At 52.6% G+C, this 18989-nt stretch overlaps 1 protein-coding gene across 1 annotated transcript in view; it reads right to left on the reverse strand.

Annotated features, from left to right (window-relative positions):
* Positions 1 to 17485, reverse strand: part of SLC25A48 (solute carrier family 25 member 48) — a 40923-nt gene extending 23438 nt beyond the window's left edge. The window contains exons 1-4 of the mRNA XM_040622704.1: positions 16852 to 17485; positions 12462 to 12505; positions 7339 to 7410; positions 5029 to 5287 (exon numbers count right to left, since the gene is read on the reverse strand). Of these exons, the coding sequence (XP_040478638.1) occupies positions 5029 to 5287; positions 7339 to 7410; positions 12462 to 12505; positions 16852 to 17485 (1009 nt within the window). The remainder of the gene's footprint in view (positions 1 to 5028; positions 5288 to 7338; positions 7411 to 12461; positions 12506 to 16851) is intronic.
* Positions 17486 to 18989: the final 1504 nt, after the last annotated feature.

Below are 18989 nucleotides of genomic sequence, written 5' to 3' on the forward strand. Positions count from 1 at the left end.
CAATGTCCGTGACTAGGAAGATGGTGACCTGAGTGCAGTATTACAGCGAACGTTTATTGTAGGTGTTCGGTGCACCAGGCATGATGCTCAGGTTGTCACGTGCCATCCGTCATCCTGTTCCATCCCGGTTATGAAGTAGCTACCGTGGTTACGTATGCTCTGCAGGCGAGTCAACGGAGGCTTTACAAGAGTTATCGAGTTCCTGGGCTGTGGTGGAGGGAGGATTAGAAGCAGGCAGTCTAACTCCAGAAACTGAATTTTTGCCACACTCCATCATCCCTGTCACAGTGATGGAATACCGCTCGTCTATTTTAAAATTAGTCGTCTATTGTTAATAATTTTAAATGCCATTTTCAGAACATGGAAAATGTTATAATACTGAGTTAAAAAGAGGATATGAAACTGTATGAGTACAACTTCTTAACATATTTAATCTATGTATTTAGACAAGGAAAAGGAACCACATGCATGTATTAACAGTGACTGGATTTGGGTGGATGGACATTTTCTCCCTCCACACTGAATGTTCTATCCTGTGTACATTTTCAACGACAGGTCACCACTAATAGATCATCAGGATGAGCTCACTGGCTTTATATTTGCAAGCCTTCAGTTAAGCTGACGTCTTACCTCGATGTGGCCTCCATCCTACCTGTCACATGTCCCAGAGGAGAGATGCCAGGGGCCTCCCGCCCCCAGCTTCAGTATATGGGGGCCGTCCCATACGGCCCATCGTCTCCACTCAGGAAGCGGTCGGGCCGTTCTGGGGTAAAGCCACAAACCACAGACAATCCCACAGTCTGGATGAAGCCTGCCTGGACATGCCCATTTCAGCACAGTCACCCCGCAGAGCAGGCCTGACCCAGGACCGAGACCACAGGCTTGCAGCTGGCACTAGCCCCACACTACCTGGGCCACGCACTGCTTTGGGCTTCATGGTGTGGTTTGTGTCTGCTTTTGTTCTTAATTAAATTATCTGACAGTTTCCAATCCAGGCCATGTGGAAACTGTGACCTGGAATGGAGTCGAAGCCACCTCGGACAGGATGTGGGCTTGGCTTGCCACAGTCCCCACCACTCCCTACTACCTTCCCAGCACCAGAGCGGACCCATGCTGGAGCCACTGCTTTGGTAACAGCAGAGTGAGAGGGAAAGTGAAACACGTTCTGTGTCCACATTTCAGTCAAAAGGTGAAAAATGAAATATGGGTTAGCAGGGCTGTGGGTATCAAGATAAATGGAAGAGGGTACATTATCCAGGCACCTCTGCTCACTCATGTTACCTCCCTGGTCCCAGTGAGTCTTTGAGGTTTCTGTCTCTGGCCTAGAGGATATTTGAGGGACAAGTAAAAGAAAACCACATCCTTCCTCCCTTCCTGGGGAGATTCCTCGCCAAAAGCACTGCCTGGCAACCCACTGCCTGCCTGTCCTGCCCCAGCCCCGGTAGTGACCCTGCCCAGCCACCAAAGACCTTCCCCCAAGCAGCTGGGGTGGGAGGTGAGAAACAGTGGGCAAGGCAGAGAGGGGCTGCCCAAAGCCACAGAGTTCAGACCCGTCCCTGGGAATCCATGAGCAGTGCCAATTACTTGAACAATGTTATTTTGGAGACATGCTCCCAGCCCACCTCCCCCCTCAAGTTTGAAGCTGGATTTGTGATGAGTTTTTGCAAAGGCCCAGGTATTATCAAAGCTGCCGTAGTCTCAGCTTCTACAAAATCCCAGGGCAGAAACAGAAACAGCATCAGTGGGCCCCGAGTCAGAATGTGTGGGGCTGCGTCCTGGCTCCACCTCCCACCAGGGGAGTGACCTGAGGCCAGCTACAGAAGCTGCGGATGCCTCGGGCTCCCCTTTGTTAATGTCTAGGAATTGGGCTGCTGGAAAGATTAAACGCTTGCAGAACTCTTAGCATCATGCCTGGTGCAGGATAAGGGCTTGGTGAACACTGGCTGCTCTGCCCCCACTGCTGTGACCTGGCTCTGCCCAGATCAGAGGCTTGAGGAGCACAGCTCAGGTGGACCCTCCAATCTTGGTTTCTACCCTCCCTGCACTTGCTCAGGTAAACTGTCTTTGTCTCTGTACTGCCAGCTAAGCTCCCAGTGCAAATGACTTAGAACTTTGCAGGGTTGAGAAACCCTGGCCTCCAGGAACCTCCCTTGGCTTCTTATTGAGAGCCTTCCCTGGGTTCAACCAAGGCCAGTTTCCTGGCACACTGGAAAGGACAGAATAAACACATGTTCATTTTCTGTTGCTGCCTCAAGGGATCGACTAAAGAGAACAAGTTTCCTTCTGGCACTACGATGAGCTGACAACCTAAAGCCACGGACACTGTCCCACCCATACCGGAGCAGGGCAGGAACTCACCCTCCTCAGACACTGTTTATGCCTCCTATGGTGGAAAGGTCAGGCAGAGCACGCTGGACCCCATGTTCTCACTGCTCAGAGAGCTTATCCAGCAGACAAGGCCCCAGAAGGGTCTGGAGGGCAGCTGGGGAGAACCCTAACCTGGGAGAGTTACACCTCAGGCTCTCACAGCCCTGGTGAGCAGGCAGGGGTACCCCTCAGTGCGGCCCTGACCAGGTGCACAGCCCTGATCGCCAATGATCCCTCTACCCTCCTATGACCTGCCCCAAAGCCCTTCCTGATCCCCAGCCTGTCCTGCTCCCTCCCCCACCACATTTGGAGTGGCCAAATTCCTGTCTGCTGGAAAGAGCACTACAGGAGGGATAGGATGTAGACTTTTGCTCACCACTACCTCCCTAGCACCTAGCTCTGTGCCTAGCACACAGCAGGTGCATATGTAGCATGGTGGGTAAATGAACAGGGCTAGCAGCCCTACGGACCTTATAGCACTGCGGTGGGTATTAAGGGAGTGACGCACACACGGTATCAAGCATACGGTGGTGGCTTGGCGGCTTTAGCAACTGTTGATGGTGCGAACCCACACCCAGCCTTGGGACCCTTCTTGGGTCTGCCCATTCCTTGACTGCCTCTCATCCTTCCTTCAAGCTCCAGAGGCTTCCAGCCTAGCCTCAGGATCCCCTGGATTTCAGGCCTTGGTCTGCCAAGTTAGTTACCATTCTAGCACCCTCTGTAGAGAAGGGAGGGGTGAAGGAGGACAGAACAGAGGATGGAATCAATTCATTTGCCTCCAAATGTCCCAGGTGTTTCTAAGGAAGACATTTTCTGAGAAACAGCTCCCTTGGTGTCTGGGCTGGCTGGGCCTCACCTCGCCCAATATATAAATGCATACCTTGCCCTTCTTCCTCCCCTTCCAGGGTCAAAGTACCAGGTTGTGAAGGAAGCAGGTCTGCCCCCAGGAGCAGAGGAGACCCGTCACTGGTAATTCTTCTAACACCTGGACCCAAAAAGTTTGAAGACTTACAGAGAGATTTCCTCTGCACCTGAGACTGACAAAAGCTTTTCCGAGAGAGAGGGCTAGAGCCCAATGCCAGCCTGGGGGCCAGGCCTCCTGGTTCTCAATCTGCTCACGATGCCCTTCATTCCCCAACACGTTTGCTTTTGTCCCTGGGACAGGACCCGATCAGCAAGCTTCAAACATTTCTGTGAGGTGCCACCCTTTGATGAAACGAAACTGTACCAAGACATGGCTCGGCATGTCAGGGAGATGGAGGTGGGACCCCCTTGCCCTGTATATCTCTGAGTGGCCCCAACGAGGGTATGCTGCAACCCTGAGGATAAGCAGGCCTGCTGTCATCCTGTATCACCCCACATGCTGACAGTTATCAGGGGCCTTGGGGCACTGAGCATCCCCCAGGCATGACCCAACTTGTTAGGGCAGCCGGTCCCAGCCAGTCCCTCTCCACGGGCCCCAGTGAGGATACCAGCATCATGCTCAGGGGATGTGCAGTCTCGTCCTGGATCCCTCCTCGGCTGGGCAAGATGTGCAGTCTGAATCAAGGCACCGGGGCTGGAGGCAGGAGAGCTGCTGGGCAGCAATGCTCCCAAGGGCTCTATCAGGGCTTTGGCTGTGGAGCCCAGCTGAGCCCAGCCTCTGTGGGCAGAGGGCTTACATGCCAGGCCATTGAGAAGGCTGCCAGCGAGAGAGGTCTTATCCAGGAGAGCTCTCAGCCCAGATCAGATATTTGGGCTATCAGGAAGGACCACAGATCCAGCCCTTCCATCATGTAGAAAGGAGACGGTGGCCCAGGCAGGAGCAATATCTTGCCAGAGGAGACAGAGTGACAGCAGAACCAAGAACCAAACCTGGATGTATTGAAATCTGTCTAAGACCCCAACTCATCCCTCCTCAAGAGCTGGCACTTGCTACTCTGCACAGCAAATGCCTTCCCATTCTTTCCACCCTCCTTTATCCAAAGCACAGCAAAGACACCGACACTCCTTTCTCAGGAGGGAGAAGTAACAGACTCAGCATGTGGTGCAGGAGGGCTGTCTAGCACACCGAGAAATGAAGCTTGAACCAGAACGTCCAGGAAAGGAAGAGGAGCGACCCCTCACCCCCTGCCACAGGTGGTGCAGGGGTGAAGCCTCCTGGCGGCACTCCCTGGTGTTGGGGACAGGTGTGGCTTTGATACCTGTGAGTCCCTCAGGGCCCCAGGCCTGCCTGATTTAATGCTCTGGGTTGTTCTTCTAAACATCTTAATAATTTTTGAACAAGGAATCCCCCGTTTTCCTTCTGTGCTGGACCCTGCAAATGATGTCGCTAGACCTCACCCACCAGTCATTCATTACCTGTGTGGCCCTGTCTAAGTGTCTTTACCTCTGGGAGCCTCAGCTTTCTCCTCTGTAGATGGAAACAGTAATAGCACCTGCCTTACAGAATTGTTAGGAAGATCCATTAAGAGAACGTACACAGAGCTGTACGCAGGTGCCCGGCACAGCGTAGTAATTACTGACAGTTACTACTAGAGATCAAGACGCTAACTGCAGACTCTTACATGACAACGCAGATGCTCTGCTCAACGAAAAGGATATTAGCAACCACATCCCTGATCTGGCAGACCAGGAAAGGGTCACAGGTGCCCAGACACCAGGCCCCGTCCCTACTCTTACCTTCCCGAAATGGCTGTGTTTGCATCTGCAGCCGAATCTTGATGAGGTCCACGGGCGCCCCCAGCCCGACAGAGACCACGCCGGCCACCATGCTGGCCAGGAGAAGGTCAGACAGGGTGCGGGACCGGCTGGCCTCGGACTCCCTGCCGTGGTGCTGGCTGAGGAACCTCTGCGTGTTACTGAAGACCCCAAACACCACCGAGTTGTAGACAGCGATGCTCGCAAGGGGAAAGGACATGCCCTTGAAGAAGCCGAACACCTGTGGGAAAACCAGGGGGAAGGAGCATGAGCGCCCAGGGCTGTCTGCAGGCCAGGCACCAGGCTCCATGCACAGCCCTAAGCACAGACCTGCCCTCTTGGAGCCTGCAGGCTGGTGAGGTGACACCATGGGAAAAATAAATCATTATGTCAGCAAGAAGAATAAAAAAAGGATACTGATGTGATGGGAGGGACCAGGTGGGTGAGGAGTTGCCCTCTATTCCTAGGCAGGGCATATTCTGGCCTGGGGGAGGAACCCACTTCTGTAGGCAGTTTCATTTCCTGAGTCGGGGTGTCCTGGGCCTGGAACCCATATCTGCCGCCAGAGTGGCAGTGTTCCTGGGCTGGAAAGATATGAGGCTGCATGGAGCCCTCGTGGGTAGTGGGTTTGCCGAGGACCCCACATACCCTCCTCATTTGCCACTCAAACAAAAGTGTTCTCTAAGGCACTTGCCATGTGCCAGGCCATGGGGACAACTCTGAGAACGAAATACTTGCTGCCCTCATTGAGCCGGCACTCTGGGCGCAGGAGAGGGGAGGGGGGACAGATAAACTGACAGGTGACCAAATTCAATGTGCTAAGTGTGTGGCAAGGGTCTAAGGGGAGGGGAGCTCCCAGAAGGTCAGCCCCAAGAGGCTTCTTCTGCACATAAGCAGAGACCACAGCAGAGGGTGCTGGAGGCTGAGAGGAGAGGGTCCTTTCCACACTGCACGCTTGGGGAATATCGCAAACACTCCTCTGAAATCTGGAATATTCCACAGGCCCTTGGAAGGAGTCAGGGCAGCACTCACTTTCAGCCCCGTGCCAAAAATGAAAAAGTACCAGGAAGCTGTTGTACCAACTCCAGGACGCACACAAACCTGCTAATCCTGACCTGGGTGTGTGCACCCTATTTGCCGGGGACAGGACACGTCACAAACACACATGCACCCACGTTCACACACACGTGCATGCATACACACATGCACACACACACCCCCCACCTCAGGTTCTTCTTCCTAAACAAGCTCCCTCAGATAAAGTGGGGACATCACTTAGCCCTGAGGTGCCGTGTCTCCAAGAAACGCCTGCAGTCCCCACAAAATGCCCCGGGGTTGGGACTGTGGCTGGCAGGCACTGTGGAGAGTGTGTGCCTAAAAGGGGAGTTAATGGCCACATCTCAGGGAACTGGGGAATCACACATCACCCCGAACAGCTTGAACCAAGTTTGCAGTCCATTGTAAAGCAGCCCAGCAAGAGAGTTCGAGCAACACCCTGACATAAAACATGCCTCTGAGGAAAAAGTCACAGTGCAGGCAGGAGGCTCCTGAGCCACGGGGCACTTGCCAGGATACAGGCTGTGGACGGGGTCAACACTGGGGCCACACTTCCAGGCACTCGAGGGAAAGCCCAGGGCTGCCATCGACCATTTCTTTAAATTGTCAAGTCATTTCATCGTTAATTAGAAAATGTATTTTAAGTTCCCCAAAGCAGGGCCTTAGAAAGTCTTCTGAAAATATGGTGATTCTTAAGAAGGGCAACTGACACATCTTCCACAAAATATTATTCAGGTTTGCCTCTTTGAAAAGGAAAACCTTGGGTCCCTTGGTTTCCAGCAACCTGAGGGACAAGCCAGCTCTGGGCATCTGGAATCCCAAGCCCGGGCTCCTGCCACCCCCGGACGAACGGAAGCCTGCGAGTCCATGGTTTACCGGCCTCTCCTTTGGCTGTGAAAACTGACAGGTCACCCTGTTTCTGCAGGAATTTTCCACTCTGTGATTCTAAATTGCTCAGAATCTCTCCAGAGAGGTTCCACAAGACCAGTTTTCCCCCAATAACAGCGCACAAGATGGCAGGGTTAAGTTAGGTGACACACAGTACTTGAGGTGTGATGTGAGCCGAGGACGGAGGAGGCAAAACTGAGCCAAATATGATGGGAAATGAACAGGGCTCCGGCCCGACGGGCGGGTGTCAGGGCTATGGCCACGGTGCTTTGGCCCCAGGTGGGCTGCAAGCTATCTGCCGGAGGCCCTGAGGCGGACGGCCCCAGCCCCCATCCCAGAGGCACTTACGCTCTCCCTCCTGTACACTGTGCGGATGCAGCTCAGGGTGTTGCCATAACCGACGCCGGCCTGCAGGCGAGTCTGCGGAGAGACGCAAGGAGGTGAGGGCCCAGGCCGAGACGATTCACAGCCCCACTGCCCACAGACGCAAGGCTTGTGGCACCGAGGCCCAGAAAGGGGAGGGCCCTGCCCAAAGGGACCCAGCCAGTAGGGAGGGCTGGGTCTCTGTCCCCGCCAGGCTGGTGCTCTGTCCTCTGCCCACACTGCCTCCTTCAATGTCCCATTCGTGCCTTGCTGAGTGCGGCAGAAGTCCTCTTGGTCTGAGAGAAGAACAAAAGTCCATTTGTGGTTCAAAAACGATGCTTGTTGGGAGACATGTGATCCCTGCCTCTCGAGTACAAACACTACTCCGGGGCTCTGCCCTGTCTGCTACCCATCACTCTGAGTGACCTGCCCTTCGTGGCTCCACAACCCCTCCATCTCTCAGCTGGATGATGGGCTGGTTTCCCCACTGGCCTCCTGCTTCCCTCTCACTCCTTGGCCTGCGTCTACGCAACAGCCACACTGATCTTTCCTGACGACAGTAAATCGCATCACTGCTACTTACAGCTCACTGGTGGCTTCCCAAGAGACTCAGAGAAAACCCCACACTCTCCACCAGCGTCAAAGAGGCCTGCATATGGGGCGCCTGGGTGGCACAGCGGTTAAGCGTCTGCCTTCGGCTCAGGGCGTGATCCCGGCGTTATGAGATCGAGCCCCACATCAGGCTCCTCTGCTATGAGCCTGCTTCTTCCTCTCCCACTCCCCCGCTTGTGTTCCCTCTCTTGCTGGCTGTCTCTATCTCTGACAAATAAATAAATAAAATCTTAAAAAAAAAAAAAAAAGAGGCCTGCATAGGCACCGAGCCTGCCTCTCACCCCTGCGTGTCCTCTCCTCCATGCCCCTGCCCCCTGTGCCCACCACGTGGCACATCTCCCAGTCCTTGACCTCACTTACTCCCTCCCCCTCCCTGCTGATCTCTCCATCCGGCTCATCCTCCCCCCAGAAGGCTCTTCCTTCAGCTCTTGCTTATCTCTCAGGTCTGAGTTTAAATGTTGCAATGGTGTCATCTCTGTCTGTTTACTTTGGGTTTATGTGGGCTCCCTCCCTATGGCAGGGCTGTCTCCTATTTCCCTCTTGTCCCCATGCTGAGCACGTGTCCCCTTTGCACCGGCTAACTGGGGGGCTAGAGGGGAAGACATGTGGTCCTCTGCTGGAGGCTGGTTTTGGTGACCAGGGGCATCAGTAGATAGCCACAGAGCGTCTGACGAAGCTCACAAAAGTTCCAGGGCACCTCCCTGAGCCTGGTAAGAAGGATCTCTGAGAACCACAGGAGAAATGACTGGATCCTGCCCCCCCCCCCAAGAACCCAGGGTCCGGTGAGGACTAAGACCTACGGCACAGACTAACAAGTCACACTAACAGCCTAAGCTCAGTGTGGAGACGAGTAGCAAAGACCCTGGCAGAACACACATCATAAAAGTGATGGTCTCAGGGGCGCCTGGGTGGCTCAGTCGTTAAGCGTTTGCCTTCGGCTCAGGGCGTGATCCCAGCGTTCTGGGATCGAGCCCCACATCAGGCTCCTCTGCTGGGAGCCTGCTTCTTCCTCTCCCACTCCCCCTGCTTGTGTTCCCTCTCTCACTGGCTGTCTCTCTCTCTCTCTCTGTCAAATAAATAAATAAAATCTTTTTTTTAAAAAAAGTGATGTCTCAGAGGTGAAAATCATGGGTGATATTTTTCTACACCGAATGGCGTTTCATTTCCAACTTTCCTATGACAGACAGGGGTTACTTTCATTATTTTCAACTTACATCATTTAAAAATAATTTTAAGTTCACCACTAATATGAGAATAAATTTGCTGAATAAAAAAAAATTCAACATTCTCCCTGCCCAGTCCACCCCCGAACTAATCGCCATGGTTAACAGCGTAGCTGAGAACATGACAGGTTAGAGACCCAGATGGCCACGGGAAATCTGCAGCCCTCTCTCAGCCACGATAGGTAAATGGTATTGTATGTTTTATAAGTGTTATGTTCATAATCAAAGAAATGTAGTGGTTGACTTATTCAACCAGCATGATTGAACGCCTGGTTTCCAACAGCCACTCTTCCACACTCAGGAAATTCAGCAGTAGAGGAAACCAACTTCCCAGCCTCATGGAACTTAGAACTAAGTAGGGATGAAAAAAAAAAAGTCAATAAAAGGTAATTCCCAAGCAAATATCTATGTCTGATGATGACAAGTACCATGGGGAAAAACAGACTCGGGGGGCAGAAAGTGTGAGCTGGTTGAGGGAAAACACAGTATTTAACTGTTTGGAGGTAAAGACAAGGGGGAAGGCGCAGTGAGAGGAGAAGTGGGCTTTGATGGTTGAGCAGACCTACAGAGCTCTACCTAGGGGTGGGGTACCCCAACCAGGACAAGAACGTAGGCGAGGTGACGTGGGCACAGGCCTCCTTCTCTTCCCCCATTTAAGGCTGATATGGGGGTGAATGCTCTCTCTGCTGGCCCCAGTGCTGACAGGGCTGCCTCTGGGACTGAGGCCACAGGCTGAGTCTCCAAGAAGGATCAAGATCCACAGAAAAACTCAAGTGCCCAAATCATTCAAGCAAACTGTGCATGAGGAAACTCAACCCTGGAGTCAATCCCAAATCACAGAAGAGCCTCAAAACCATGGAGCAATGGTCTCCCAGCCATGCTGAGCACTTGAGGAGGCTGCCACAGGGGCCAGCAGCACAGTGCACACCTCCAGTGCCACTGTTAGAACAGGGGCTGGAATTCAGTGTGCGACAATTGCATTCCTGGGGAAATACTGGGTCTCTTACAGAATTTATCTCACGGAATCCCACAAATGCCATGCGACCTGGATACTGTCCCCATTTTACAGATGGAGAAAGCTGACCTCCTGTATTAGTGTCCTAGTGCTGCTGTAACAAGTTACAACAATTTAGCAGCTTATCACAACGCATGTTTATTCTCTGACAGTTCACCAGCTGGTCTAAAAGCAGCCGAGCTCTGATTGGGAAACCCGGTCACACTGCATCAGACATACATCTGAAATGCACCAGCTGGGCAGGCAGTCAGGTGAGAATCGGGATCCCAGCTTCATGGCCACCAAGCAGCTAGGGGCTGGCTCTCTCACCACTGACGAGGCAACCATGGGCAGGGAAGGAGCCTCTGATGTAGGGTAACAGCCCAGGTCCTTTTAGCTCTGCTCTTTCCAAGGCAAGCCCTGGGACGTCAGACAAGTCACAGGCCACTCGCAACATACAAGCATGTGTTCATCAGGATAGGAACGGCTCACTCACGACTCTGCTCAGTGCCACAGGGGTGATCTTCACAACAGCCCTGCCAGGAGGTGCTTTGGCCATTTTTCAGATGAGGACAGCAAGGCTCAGGGAGGCGAAGTGCTGCACCTTGGTCACAGTAGAGCAGGTGGTTAGGCTGAGACTGTACTCCAGATTATTCCCACTCTAAAGCTCTTGCCTGGACCTTTCTCAGGCAGGGACTCCAGAGAAAATGTCAGCCAGAAGAAAGGAAGGAAGGAGCACGTTCTCGGGAGTAACGAAGGCCCTGAGTCACATCCCTAGGCTGGGCCCAGGCCAGCCTTGTGAGCTGGCATCACCATGCTGGTACCCTGAGCGAGGAAGTTCTCAGGCTGGGCAGAGACTGGATTTGACTATCAGGAAGGGTTCCCTCAGAAGCTCAAGGGGCTGAGTGGACAGAAGGAGGAGTGCTCCAGCCTTTCCAGGTGGCCAGCTTACCCATGTGGGGAAGGGGCCCTTCCAACAAGCTCCACCAGTCCCTGGCCAAGCTGGGGGTAAGGGAAGGATGCTCTACCAGGGAGACACAGAGGTTGCCTGTGCTGGGAATGTAGCCGGGAGGCCCCCGGGGGCAGGGACTGGATTTGCTTTGTTTACTACTGATGCCTTGCTATCCCCATACTGCCTGCACACAGAAAGTGTCCAGTATGCATTTGAAGTATGAGCAAAAGGCAGGGCCCATATGGGGGACACAAAGAGCCAGGAAAGATCTTTAACTACTTAAGACAAATAGGCTGATACCCCATCAAGAAGAAGGCAGGCTTGGGCTCTGACATAGGAGAAGCCCACTGTCCTACAGGGAAGAAGACGGGGGGAAAAGTGATTGTAGCAGCCACTTGGGAAGAGCCTGAGAAGTTCCTCTTAGTGCACGATCCAGGCAAAGCTTTAAATATGAATGTGCAAGTCAGGGGTGAGAAGGCACTATTTGCGACCGTGCTCCCAGGGGATGGCTCTCTAGCCCTGCTCACCACTGGGGACGGGGCAGGAATGGGGGTGGAGTCAAAGAATGTCCCTTTGTAGGGTGCCTCACTCCCTCCCTTCTCGATACTTTCACTCCTGGTATGACCTCATGCAAGCCCTTCCCTTTCTGGGCAAGTTTCTCCATCTGTGGAACAAGGGGCATGGATGGTCCCCACGCCAGATGGCCCTGTTGAGTCCTCATATGTCCTGTGCTTCCTAGAGTTATAATGGCTTCCTATTCCCAGCCCAAGTCCGCAGTCTAAACTGATAGTGAAGGCCTCCCAGGATCGAGTGCTGACCCACCTTTCCTGGATTCTGATCTATAGAAACCTGATGCATCAGTCAAACTGGCCATGCTGGCTTTTCCCCAAGCATGACCCCCACACAGTGTCTCCACCTCGATGCCTTAGCTCTTGCTGCTGAGCCTGGAACATCTTTTCTCATCACCTGAAACCCAACCTTAAATTCTGGCCACCTCATGATTGAAGCCTTTCCTGGTTCCTTAGTTGCATGGAGACTGGCCGGGGATACTTACCATTGCCTTGGCCCCCTCCCCCACAGCCCACGAGAACCTGGAGGCAGAAATGTGGCATTCACAAAAACAAGATCCCTGCCAAGTAATGAGAGGACAGCGAGGATTCCAAACCAGTCCTCCCGGCACCCTGGAACCCCACGCCCCCAGGGTTGGCGCAGAGACTCTGCCCTGGGCTGGAGACTGTCTTGGAATCAGAAACAGCAGACACATTCCTGGAGGCAGACTCACTCCAGGCCGCTTTCCAAGAGGTAGTGGCAAACATGGCTGCAGTACCTTGACCGTGTCTAGAGGGTGGCCGACGATGACGCTGGCTGCCCCTGTTGATCAAAGAAGAAGACCTGGTCACTGAGCCCCTGGGCTCCTCACGTGCACAGGCCGGCTCTTGGGATAAGAAAAATGGCTCGGGCACTCACATTCACTCACTCAGTCAATGCCCAGTTACCAGTGGGCCCCCCCACCCGTCCATGCAATGTGCTAGGTACTAGCCCAGGCACTGAGGAAGGCAAAGAAAATGAAGTAAAACCTGGGCTCTGCCTCTAGAAACAAGCACCCCCAAAAAAGGACAGTGAAGGTGCTGGGACAACTGGGTATCTGCATGCCTAAGAATGAAGTTAGACCCCTACCTCATACCATACACAAAAATGAACTCAAAATAGACCAAAGACCTTAATGGAAACACTGACACTATAAAAATCATTTACCAAAACACAGGGGAAAATTTCACGATCTTAGAATGGCAATAGATCCTTCTATACGTTACCAAAAGCACAAGTCACAAAAGAAAAAAGAAACTGTGTGTCATACAAATTAAAAACTTGTGCAGCAGAGGACACTATCAAGAAGGTGAAGACAACCTATGGAATTGGGAGATATATCTGCAAATCATATATCTGATAAGGGTCCAGTATCCAGAATTTATAATAAATACTTAAAAAAAAGTATTTTTTTAAAGTAGGCTCCACCGCCCAACACTAGGTTTGAACTCACAACCCTGAGATCAAGAGCCACACATTCCACCAACTGAGCACCCAGGTGGCCCCCCCACCCCGATTTTTTTTTTTAATGAGAAAAGGAGGTGAAGAGACATTTCTCCAAAGAAAATATACACATGGCTAATGTGTACATGAAAAGATACCTAACACCATTAGTCATTAGGGAAATGCAAATCAACATCACAGGGAGATTCCCCTTCACACCCACTAGGATGGCTATAACTGTTTGTGTTTTTAAAGGCAAACAGTAAACGTTGGTGAGGATATGGAGAGATTGGAACTCTTGTACATTGCTGGCGGGAATGTAAAATGTGGCAGCCACTATGGCAACGGTTTGTCATTTCTTCAGGAAGTGAAACAAAGAATCACCATATGACCCAGCAATTCCATTCCTAGATAGAGACCTACAAGAACCGACCACAGGCACTGGAACAAGTACATGAACACGAAAGTCCACGGCAGCACTATTCGCCATGGCCAAAAGGTGGCAACATCTGTCAGTGCGTGAGTGCGTAAATACGGTGTGGTAAATCCCTGCCATGAACGTCGTTGGACGCTAACGGGAAAGAAGTGCCGACGCCCACTGCGGCGTGGGTGAAGGTTGAGAACCGCACGCCAGGTGCAAGAGGCTGGACACAGAAGGTCCCACAGTGTCTGATTCCAGCTACTCGAATTATCCAGAACAGGCAAATCCACAGAGACAGAAAGCTGGTTAGGGGTTGTCAGGGCTTGGGGGGAGGGGAAATGGGGGTGACTGCTTGATGGATCCAGGGACTTCTTTGGACATGAGGAAAATTTGGAACTGGACAGAGCCGACAGATACACAACACTGTGAGCACACTAAATACCACTGAAATGGATGCTTGGAAATAGTTATTTCTAGGTTATGTGATTTTTGCCTCAAAAAAAAAGGGAGGGAGGGTGTGAGGAGAAAACCCAGAACCTTTTTGGTTACCTACAGGTTACTTCACTTTTTCTAGATGTCATTTTTAGCAGGCGAGGTGGGAGTCATGCTAGCACCTACCTCACGGGTCCATTGTGAGAATGAAATGAGCTAATGAAGGTCAAGTACAGCAGAGTCCTGGCTCTAGCTGTCACTATCCAGTTTTAGTTTTGTCTTTTTTTTTTTTTAATTTGTTTGTTTTTTACAAAGACCTCTCTGACATGGTGATGGATACTCTGGATTTTTCTTCTCACAGAAAAATGACCCTCCACACACAGAGTCCCAAGGCCCGAACAAATTCCCTGCCATGCTGATGAGGAATGAAGTGTCTCTGCTAGCAGGGGTAATTTAACCAGGTAGGGCAGTCCTGGAATATGAGATGGTAGAGGCCCAGAGGAACCAGCTAACCCCAGAACAGACATGTGCTCCGTCTAGAACCTCCAGACCCCTCTCAGCCCCTCCTTCCCACAGAAGTGGGTGGAGGCAGAAAGGTGAGAAAGAGAGAAGCTGGAGTATTGACTCTCCAGGAGCTCCTCCCAGCAGGGGAAGAAAGGACTTCTGGTCCCCGGACTCTAGTTGCTTCACTATGGGCATCCCTTAGCCCAGGCAAGCAGCCTCGAAGCCCATCTTGGATGTGTATCTCCTCGGCCATTCATCAGCCCAAGCATCTGAAATCAGGGAATGCAAAGATCAGAAATGGGACAATCAGGTCAGTGGTTTACAGACCAGTAAAACTTCAAAGAAAATGTAAAGGATGTCATGGTGGAATTTTATTATGCAAGTTCATTAAGAAAGAAAACAGCTAGAGATGAGTACAGGGGTTACAAGGGCCCTGGTACCAGGCTGTCTAGGTTGGAATTCCAAGCTAGAAGCATGACCTTGAGCAAGTCACTGAATGTCTCTGTGTACCCATTTCCTCATCTGTAACATGAGGATGTAATAATTGTAACTACCTCACTGGGGCTACAAAGAAATATACATCAATAGACATGAGACCATATGATTCAATTTATATAAAATGTCAAGAAAAGGCTAATTTATAGAGCCAGAAAGGAGATTCATGGTTGCCCGGAGGGAGACGGAAGGGATGGAATTTTTTTTTTAAAGATTTTATTTATCTATTTGACAGAGATAGAGACAGCCAGCGAGAGACGGAACACAAGCAGGGGGAGTGGGAGAGGAAGAAGCAGGCTCATAGCGGAGGAGCCTGATGTGGGGCTTGATCCCATAACGCCGGGATCACGCCCTGAGCCGAAGGCAGACGCTTAACCGCTGTGCCACCCAGGCACCCCAGGGAAGGGATGGAATTTAACTGTGAGTGGGCATGAAGGATCTTACCGGGGAAGAAAATGTGCTAGAATGAATTTATGGTAATGACTGCACCACTGGTAAGGTTGCTAAAAATCACCGAATTGTATACTTGAAATGGATGTGTCTTATGATACGTAAAATAACCTCAGTGGGGTTGTTTTAAAAATACCTGTGGCACTTCAACAGCACCTGCTACAGACTCAGTATCCAGTAATGACACTCATCCTCACTTCACGGAAGCAAGAAAACTCCCAAACCGAAAGACAACAACAAAATATTAACATCAACAAAGTAAGGATGATAGATCACAGAATAAAGGACAATCCACTACTCACTGACTTGGGGAGGGCCCTGGAGTCATCAGAGACCTGCAGCTACTCGGACAGCATTACCCTCAAACCGAGCCAGGGACAGCCCTACTGAAGTTGGTCTGGCTACGTAAGGGGAAGCCTTAAGTAGGGAAGGCTCTCCCCCAGAATTGCTGGAGATTGTCCAAAGAGAGGCCTGCCCCCCCCCACCAAGGTAAAGGTAGGAGAGGAAGATCTAGAAAACCTATAGAAAAGAACTGTTTATGGTGAAAAGGACCACCTCTGCTCATGACAGCAAGAAGCAGGGGCCCTGCAGTCACCTGCTGGGGGACAGAGGTGGGAGCGGCCACCAGAAAGGGATCCTGGCATGCTATCTGGTCTGTTGCTCTTTTTATTTGTTTCATTTTCATTTTCCTATAATCTCCTGGTCTTCATTCACAGAACATTTGGTGGGGCCCAAACACACTAATTATAGCCTCTGTCTCAGCACCTCTGGTTTTTGGTTTTGTTTTTGCTTTTGACTTTGGGCAGGGGTTGCATTTGCCAACATCCCTTTCCTGATGATTCTCTTAGATGGGGCCAAAAGAAAGATACTATTTTACAACAAGCGCTAGTGCTTCTCAAACCCTCCCCAGACCCTGTCAGTAGCTGACAAAAGTAGAGAAATAAACCTACTATAAAGAGAAGACCAGAGAAGCAAGGACTTGGATGCAACTCTTGCCCAAGCAAACCCATCCTAGGCCCAGCAGAGGGTGGCTCCAGCCGCGGCTCCAAGGGAGGAGCGGCTCCAAGGGTGCCCGGAGGAGAAACCCGACAGTAGATAAAGGCTGAAAACAGGACGGGTTCCTCCTATCCGGCAATGGGCACCTGCAGCCAGGCACTGGGCTCCCAGCTCTACGAGTCCCGCACCCTCCAACCGGGGCGCCCCCTACGGCCGGCCCGCTGGCGAAGTCGGGCTCCCCATCCCGCGCCCGGGCCAACCGCCACCCTCACCCACAGGTTCCTGCAGCCGCGTCCCCAAACTCAGGCGCACACCCGGTTTCCGGAGGGTGTGTGCGCGCCTGGCCGCTCTATTGGCTGTGGGCTTCAACAGCCGGTTTAATAGTTACCGGGGCCGGTTCGCCGGGTGGTCACTATGAGGCAAAGCCGCAGCTCAGGCGGAACCCGGGACGCTGGCGGGGTTGCAGGCGAGGGACCGCGAGGCCAGTGGCCGCGGGCGGCGGGGCACTCCGGCAGCAGGCGGCGCGCACCCCGAGCGCGCGGTGGAGGCGCACCGGCGCGGGGCTCCCGGACCGACCACAGCGCGGTCTGTAAACTTGCCCGGTCGCTCTTTTTCTCCCTGGCCCGGGCGTCTCTCGCAAGCACACTCACCTCCCGGGGGGGCTCCCTCCCAGCCAGGGTTGGGCTCACCTCCGATCCAGCCTGCCGCGAAGTCTTCCAGCTGGAAGCTGCCCATGGCCGGAGCCGCGGAGGCTCGCGCTGCCGGAGCCGGGTCGGTGCCCAGTCAGAGTCGGCGGCGCGTAGCCCGCGACCCGCGGGTCGGGGGAGGAAGTGGGAGACTCGAGCGCGCCTCACGTCCTCCCGCGAGCCCCGCGTCCCAGCCGCACCGCAGGCGAGCCTCCGCGCGCACCTCGCCCAGCGCCCGAGGCAGCAGCTAGCACGCCCCCAGCGGACCTTAAAGGCGCCGCGCCGCTCGGGGACACAGGCCCGGCGGCGCGTTCGCTCAGCCCGCCCCGCTGCCATCGCCCACGCCGGGCCGCCTCACACCCTCCACGCCCCTAGGCGAAGGCGCCAGCCCTGCCTGTTCACACTTCCTCCGGGATTCTGCAAGTGATGGCAGTTTTGCCATATGCATGACAAGAGGTAGAAAGGGAGGCTTTAACCCAAGTCGGGAAGAACCTGGTGACAAACACCAAGAGCCGTCTGTGATAGGATCATTTAAAACAGAGCTGAAGGCGCAGCTCACAGCTTAGCCCCAAGTCCTTCGTTTTCCAAGGAGCTGATGGAAAGCTAGAAGCCAGTTTCACTATAGAAGACACAAGACACACAAGTTTGCAGTTCCTTTCTGGAGGTTAGGGACTCTTTCTTGGCCACACCCTCCACACCTCTCTGGCAAGCCCCAGGCTGCAGAACCCTATCTACTCTAGAATAACTGAAAGAGCATGTGGAAAGCACCTAGCCCAGAGGGAGGCTCCAAGTCAGCTCCAAATAAATACTCGCTCTCTGGATGTCTTCAGGCCAGAGTCCGCTGAGGGCTCTGTGCGCGATCCCCCTTCCTCCTCCCAGCATCTGTGAGCAGCAGGCATTAGTACCACCCCCATTGCCGGGCAGCTTTATGTGTCAGCTTGGAGGCGCAACAGTCCCGCTGATTCCATCAAACACTAACCTGGGTGTTGCTCTGAAGGTATTTCTATAGATATGGTTAACATCCAAAACCAGGTGACTTTCAGTATGGGAGCTTGTCCTTGATAATCTGAGTGGGTCCCACCCAATCCGTTGAAAGGCCCTTAAGAGCAAAAAGGAAAGGCATCTGCCTGGAAAAGGATGCACTCTTGATCTCGGGTCTTGAGTTTCAGCCCCTGTCGGGCATAGAGAATACTGAAAAAAAAAAAAAATTAGGGGCACCTGGGGGGCTCAGTCGCTTAAGCGGCTGCCTTTGGCTCAGGTAATGATCCCAGGGTCCTGGGATCAAGTCCTGCATGGGGCTCCCTGCTCAATGGAGAGTCTGCCGCTCCCTCTCCTTCTGCTGCTCCCCCTTGCTTGTACTCTCTCGCTTGTATGTTCCCTCTCTCTAAAAATAAATAAATAAATAAATAAATAAATAAATAAATAAATATTAAAATAAAAAAAATTAAAAAGAGCAAAATGGAAGTTTCCCTGAGGAAAAAATAAATTTTGCCTGTGGAATGCAGTGTCAGCTCCTGAGTATCTCCAGCCTTCCAGCCTGTGCTCCAGATTTCAGACTGGCCTGGCTAAATCCCACACTTAGGTAACATATACAAGTCCCCTACTGATTGTCCGGTGGAACCCTGTGTTCACCTGACACAACTCTGACAGCACTGATTCCAATCAGCTGTGGGCTTTCTCTTCCATCTCCCAGCCCCGGGAGCTGACGCTTGCTGCCATCCCAGCCATGTCCCACTCAGCACCTGGGCAGTCAGGGTTGTGTCTAATTTTTAGGTACAGCTCTCCAGGGGCCCAGCTCCCCTTAGGCCCAGGCTCACCACATTCTTTCCACCCTGGGCCA

The sequence above is a fragment of the Ursus maritimus genome, unplaced genomic scaffold (genome assembly GCF_017311325.1).
Source record: "Ursus maritimus isolate PB19 unplaced genomic scaffold, ASM1731132v1 scaffold_5, whole genome shotgun sequence".
In the NCBI taxonomy this organism is placed as follows: Eukaryota; Metazoa; Chordata; class Mammalia; order Carnivora; family Ursidae; genus Ursus; species Ursus maritimus.